This window comes from Euprymna scolopes, chromosome 1, assembly GCF_053919585.1.
Source record: "Euprymna scolopes isolate OS-2025 chromosome 1, ASM5391958v1, whole genome shotgun sequence".
Classification (NCBI taxonomy): Eukaryota; Metazoa; Mollusca; class Cephalopoda; order Sepiida; family Sepiolidae; genus Euprymna; species Euprymna scolopes.
This window is the reverse complement of record NC_136482.1, coordinates 146,045,058-146,052,350: the sequence shown is the minus strand read 5'-3', so window position 1 is coordinate 146,052,350 and position 7,293 is coordinate 146,045,058. Positions and strand designations below refer to the sequence as shown.

General features: G+C 35.4%; 1 protein-coding gene across 1 annotated transcript in view; it reads right to left on the bottom strand.

The window, feature by feature from the left end:
• LOC145276389 (uncharacterized) overlaps positions 1 to 7,293 on the bottom strand; it is a 340,530-nt gene that overhangs the window by 12,309 nt on the left and 320,928 nt on the right. Inside the window, exons 5-8 of the mRNA XM_080127738.1 lie at positions 5,641 to 5,712; positions 1,608 to 1,631; positions 734 to 904; positions 1 to 20 (exon numbers count right to left, since the gene is read on the bottom strand). The exon at positions 1 to 20 is cut by the window's left edge and continues 83 nt beyond it. Of these exons, the coding sequence (XP_079983864.1) occupies positions 1 to 20; positions 734 to 904; positions 1,608 to 1,631; positions 5,641 to 5,712 (287 nt within the window). The remainder of the gene's footprint in view (positions 21 to 733; positions 905 to 1,607; positions 1,632 to 5,640; positions 5,713 to 7,293) is intronic.

The following is a 7,293-nucleotide window of genomic DNA, read 5'->3' as shown; positions in this document are numbered from 1 at the left end:
CAAGGCAGAACGCGTAACTCCTATAAGAAAGAAGAAGAAGAAGAAGAAAAAAGGCTTTAGATTTCAATAAGTCTCTTCAGAATATAAAGAAATTCACGTGACAACAAAGTTAACTATTTAGCCCAGGAAGAACACCACAATCAGCCGAGATATTAAAGATGCTTCTACAACGTTTTAACCTATATTTATAAATAAAAAAGGCCCAGCTTAAAATTACAAAACCAAACAAGCAAAATAAACAAACAAATAAATTAATAAAGAAATAAAAAATTCCAATTCTAACAGATTTCAAATTCTGAATTCCAAATTAGTTGATGAATCTGCGAAAATAACCGACTGGAAAATACACTTATTTCCAACTAAACAAATTATTAGCTGTTTTAACTGGTCAACAACGAGCTGTTTGATTTTAAAGTGATCATCGCCAGCAGTATCATCATCATCATCATCATCATCATCATCATCATCATCATCGTCGTCGTCGTCATCATCATCATCATCATCATCACCACCAATATAATAACCACCACCACCACCACCACCACCATCATCATCACCACTATAATAACAACCCCCCCCACCACTGTTGCCGTCGCCATCATCATCATGATCGTCAGTTATAATTGATCGGTTAATTTTAATATTAACAACAAAACATATTAATATTAACGACAAAATTGGATTTTGAAAAAACAAAAACAAAAAACGCAGCCCCTTCCAAGTATTTACGTACCTGACCGTTTTTATAGTCCTCCAAACAGATGGCACAAGCGTCAATTCCGGAACTCTGGCTGTAAAGGTCAGATGTGGGAGTGTATGGGCGTTGAGATTTGAGTTTGTTACTCGTGTACTTGCGTGTCTCTAACTTTGACACGGCTCGCTTGGCCAGCTCAGAAACTGATGACTGCAAAAAAAAAAAAAAAAAAAAAAAAAAAAAAAAAAGAAAGAAAGAACACGTAAGATATAAATTTATGTGGAAAGTTGGTAGGTGCATATGCTAATCTTCCGTACAATGACACAATTATAACACAACAAACAGAATACAACGAAGACCTTCGGCTTTAACTGTTATTTGGATGCCAGTTTTAGTCTTAATATAACGGAACTGCCTCCCAAAAACTAATAAACAAGATAAAACCTCACGTATCACTAAATATAAGACAGCATAAACCCCATCTTCCTTCGCTCCTTTCTGGCTTTCTCGTAAATAGAGATATTTTTTGATGATTGAAATCATGCCCAATTTTTTTTTCTTTTCTTTTTAAAGTTAATCTTCCGATGAGTCAGGGCGGAAAATATTAAAATTTGACGTGATTTTCTCTAGTTCAGATGGGTGTAGTAAATAAACTTTTAACTCGAAATGACCCCTAATGTACTAATGTATAACATAAGCAACAGAAAAAGAAACATTTGTAATGCGTATACAGCTTTATTTTCTCATATAACCACAATACGCTTTGAAGGGATTTTACCAATTATATATATATATATATATATATATATATATATATATATATATATATTGTTTCATAGCGTATATTAACAAGAGAGTCTCACAATATGCCATTTCTAAACGAAAGTAATGCGATGTTAAAAACGTGACTGACCTGTCTCTCTCGTCGGAATTTCCACTGCAAAAAAGAAAAGAAAAAGAACATTTGAAAACAGAGTTTGTCACTCATGAAAATATACAATATTTTATAGTGACATATGAAAATATTTTACTCCAATATTGTTTTTTTTTCCTATTTTTTGTTTTTTGTTTTTTCTTGATTTGTTTTCCTTTGTGTTTTTTGTTTTTTCTTGTTTTTTTTTCTTATTTCTTTTTTTCTTATTTCTTTTTTGTCTTTTGTATTTTTTTTGTATTTTCTTTCGTTTTTTCTTTTGTTTTTTTTTGTTTCCTTTGTTTTTGTTCTATTATTTAAAAAAATTATATTATCGCGCATAAACTTTATCATGTACGTACGTTAGTTTCATAAAAAAAAGCTGTAAACTATTTTACGGGAATTCATACAGTATTTTTTTAATATATAAAATAAAATCTGATTGCTAAATGATTTCTAGGCAGTATTATTATTATGATAATTGTGTAAGATTTAAAATATTGATTTACGTCCCTTGGTCTGCGTCTTTAATATAAGTAGAAAATGGCGGACAAGATTTTTTGTAATTTTTGGTGACTATTTTATTAAAGAACCTAACACGTATAATACAAGATTTTGTGGCGTTTTGTTTATTTCATTTTTTATTTTAATATTGGAGTAAAACTGGATGAGCACCAGATGTTTTGCTTACAACAGTACAGATATACAAGCTCTATTATGGTTTTATATACTGACATAGTCAGTGAATGTCTCTTAGAGGATTGCTGGATTAGTAGCTAATCGCTTATTTGGTTTCACTGTTTTACGGTATATTCAATCAGTTTATAGTTATTTAATGCCAAACCATTTCAGATTATAAACGATACACGGTATTCGATTACGTGAACACCAATTGCTATTTTATCCATACTTACGAAGGAAAGTGTGGTCTTAAATATTTCTTAATAGTATTAGTGCATAAATGACCACAAAAGATTTATTCGGGTTTGAACTCGGCACCGCTCATTCCATAATCTAATCGCTAATTTTGTACACTCTATCGATCTTTTGTGCCAACAATCGCAGAGGAATTTTAGTTCATTTCTCAGTTAAAACCGAAGATAGTTCTGGTTGAGCTTACGGCTGAAATTTTTAAAATGCAGACAATTTGTATTTGTTCTGATATTTTATTTATTTATCTATTTGTGGACTATTATCCTCATCTTTATAGTTGTTGTTTTGACGACGTTTCGGCTAACTATTTATCTAACCTTTCTTGATAGAGACGTAGTGAGACGACAACTATTATGGAAGGCAGTAATTACTGAAGATTCAGCATTCCTATCCCGTCGCGGTTAATAACCTGACGAAGGCCAGAGGAATAGTTGGCCAAAACGTCGTGAAACAACAACTAGAAGATGAGGTAATAGTCCGTAATAAATAAAATATACAAATTACTCATCTCAAAAGAATTTCAATAATTCACCAATTTAATCATATATACGGTTCTTATCTTGAGTGTTATTTTTACAACGTTTCGGCCGATGTAACCCTCGACCTTCTTTAGGTGTATTTTTTATTTCTAGTTTACCCCAAACAGGGTACAGTGCCACTTGGATGTAGGGGGCTACTATTTGGGGCATAATTTGCAGGGACACAATGTAGAGAGTTGAGCAGCAAGATGCCTGTTCACATTACACTTGAACTTCTGCATGTCAGTACAGTTGGGGAAGTAGAAACCTGGGAGAGAATTCCAAAGCCTAGTAGTTCTGGGGAAGAAACTATTAGAGTAAAAGGCTTTTTTTACATCTAGGGATCTCTACTGTGTAAGGGTGGTATTTTGCTGCTTGTTGGGTTTGTCAGAGTACTTATGTTGAGAGGGTACAAGAGCTTGGAGTTCGTCGGAGCACCTTCTATTAAAATGCTTGTAAAATAGGCACAGGAATGCAATATTTCATCGATGGGACAGAGGTTGGAGTTTAGTTGACAGAGCGGGACCTATTAGGTTGGCGATTCTTTATTGAACTTTGTCTAGGAGATAAAGTCTTGTAGCAGATGCACCAGCCCAAATGTGACAACAATGCTCCATATATGGGCGAATGGTGGCCTTGCAGAGGTACAAGATACTCTCAGGCGTAAGTAACATTTTAACGTGGGAGAAAGAGAGAGAGAGAGAGAGAGAGAGAGAGAGACGGACGATCTTCTTCGCAGCAGCCTTGACAATGCCTTCAATGTATCTGTTCCAATTTATATTCTCCATCAATGGTTGGGAAGGTTTCTTGTAATTATTAAAGGAAAGAAGCTTAGTCTTGGCAGCATTGAATGTTACCACCCATTTATGCTTCCGTTCCACTACAAACTGGAGGTCTTCCTGTAATGTTTCAACCATATGTGTTCATTCGTTTTCCCCTCTTGTCTGTTATAGCGCATTGTGTCATCAGCAAATATACCGATCTCGGAGACAATTTTAAATCAGGAATCTTCTCGCCAATAATATCACAAAATTTTCTCTCCTTTCAATATATAATTCAGAGATCAATTAAAAAATATTTCTTGTTATATCTTCATAAGTTCGACGTAAAAAACAAATTACCTAAAAAAAACCAAACAAACCAAAAAACATAGTGCATACAAGGGGCGTGCAATAAGTAATGCCCCTGACCCACTTCCAGTTGTCTGATCTAGCTGAAATTTTGCATGTGCAATGATTTATATCTCTACGGATTATGTGGTAAATTACAGCTATGAACTAATTGTGGTTTCTGTTTTACAGGTGTTTGAACTGAGTCAGGTGTGAAATGAAGCCTGTTGAATGTCGAGCAGTGATCCGGTTTTTGTATTTGAAAGGACGCACACCACAGGAGACTTTTGATGAAATGAAAGAAACTTATGGTGATAATGCCCCATCATATGACCTTGTAAAACGCTGGCATCGTGAATTTAAACATGGCCGGAAGTCTGTGGAAACAGCTCCCAGACCTGGTCGCCCCCCCCCTTCTGCCATTGATGAGGCATCTGTCCGTCAAGTTAAGACTGCCATTTTGGAAGATCAGCGCATTACTATTCACCAAATAGCCCAAGATGTCAAGATTTTTACAGGGTCTGTGTAAACTATCATTCATGACCATTTGCATATGCATAAGGTGTCTGCCAGATGGATTCCCAGGTTGCTCACACCATTCCAGAAGCGAAAACGTGTCGAATGCTTGAGGATGAATTTTGAGATGTGCCAAGAAGATGAGTCAAAGTTTTTCAAAAGATAGATTACACAGGATGAAACCTGGATCCATCACTATAATCCAGAGACCAACGCCCAGTCAATGCAGTGGAAGCACTTGAACTCACCACCTCCAAAGAAGGCAAGGGTGCAGCCCTCCGCTGGCAAGGTCATGCTCACAGTCTTCTGAGACCAGGACGGAGTAGTGATGACAGATTTCCTGGCAAAGGGTACTACGATTACAGGAGCCTATTATGCTTCACTGTTGAGGAAATTAAGGGAAGCTATCAAAATCAAGAGGTGAGCAAAATCAGCAAAGGTACCCTCCTCCTGTAGGACAACGCCCCAGTCCACAACTCACATGTCGCCAGATCAGAAGCACGGGCGTGTGGTTATGAAATCCTTCCCCACCCTCCCTACTCTCCTGACCTTGCACCCTCTGACTTTCACCTCTTCCCAGTCATGAAATTGTTTTTGAAAGGAAAGCGTTTCCCAGATGATGCAGCATTGATTTCTGAAGTCACGTCGTGGTTGGAGGACCAATCTGAGGTGTTCTACAAAATCGGTCTCCAGAGCTGCATCAAACGATGGGAGAAATGCATAACTCTGGGTGGTTCCTATGTAGAGAACGACTAATAACTGTGGCAAGTTTCGTTGCTCTACTGGTATGGGAAGTGGGTCAGGGGCATTACTTATTGCACGCCCCTCGTATTTTTGTTTTTTATTACAACTAAATGATAATAATGATAAAAAACTGATTTTAGAATGTAACAAGTCGTAAAGATTCAAATATTTTTAAAAGTTTAAATTCTTGTAGATTAAAAAAAAAGTGATACTTACTTTTAATACGATCGACAGACATACGACACAAAAAATAATGAAGATTGTCACAACGATGGCTTTATATGTCGTCTGCAAAAGAAAATGATTTCATATGCAATATGAATTGAAAGGAACATTAAACATGTTTCGATCATCTATATATTAATACGATAGCGTGTGTTATTTTCTGTGTCACGCTTACATCCGGGTCGTTTAATTGTTATGTACTTCCATTTCTTGTCGTAAATAATTTTACCAAGAATTCTTCATAAGGTTTGGTTTATAAATGATAGCACTTATGTAATTTTTTTGATAAATAATTTTATCAAGAAGTCTTGTTTTGGTTTCGGTTTCGATGATAACTAATGGCACTCCAGTAATCTATTTTTTTAAAAATTAATTTACTTGCAATAAAAAATTTTACCAAGAATTCTTCATAAGTTTTGGTTTCGGTTTCAATGGCACTCAAGTCATTTATTTTTTATAAATAATTTTACCAACAATTCTTCATACGGTTTGGTTTCGGTTTCAATTACATATGTATATATATATATATATATATATATATATATATATATATATATATATATATATATATATATATATATTAGTGCCTCCAGTAATCTATTTTTTTTTAATAAATAATTTTATCAAGAATTCTTCATAGGTCTTGGTTTCGGTTATTGCTGAAGGAACTCAAATTATATATATATATAGTCTTTGAAGTTTTTAACCTTTACAACTATACAAAAAAATATTTTTTATCATTCGTTAGAAAACCATCTAGTCAGTAAGTCATTTAATCACCTGCAATCACTGCATCAACTCGCTCTCGAATTTACTATAATACCCATAATTTATTTTTCAAGGGATCATCAGTTGTTTACCATGAAACACTGTTTCGGGGATTTAATATATATTAGATATTTAGCACCTGTCAATTTCACTTTGTAAACGTTAAATTAAGACAGCTTTCACTTCCTCTCCCCTCGTGGCCGAGATGGTTAGGTGTCTGGGTTTTTTTCTATTTCGTTCCCACCTTCGAGTCACGGCTTCGGGTTCGAGCCTACCTTCATACTAGAACATTTTTTTCTTTTACACCTCCAAAACACCCGGCCAACGTTTTTTTTTAAACAGGGTTGTTTTGATCTAACCCCCCCCAACACACACACCTCCAAATATCCGGGCAACGCCGAGTACCCCCGCTAGTCAGTAATATGAAAGCGAAAATATGTGTGTGTGCATTTTTTCTGTATGTTCGCCAAAGGCCTTTACCCCGTGCTTCTTGGCTTGCTCGCTCATTCTTATAAGTTTTTATTTGCTACACAGATCATAATATCTCACACTTATGAAACATGGTCGTAAATATATTTTATTTCGGCCACTTTTATCTTACAATTACAACAAAATTCGCGCTGTGAATTCGTTTGCTGCTGCTGCTACTATGGCGTAAGATTTGACCTAGAAAAACCACCTTCAATTTTTTAAACGCTTATTTTCGACTAACCAAAAGTCCCTGGCTTCCTGGCCTCATGGTATGTCTTCAGACTATTAAGCTCAAGGCTTCAGGTTCGAGTCTACCTCCCTCCTAAAACTTTTTTCGCTGATTTTTTGTTTTTGTTCATTTTTTTTCATTCGAGCCTTCTTTTTTGATATACCCCCCCAACACAC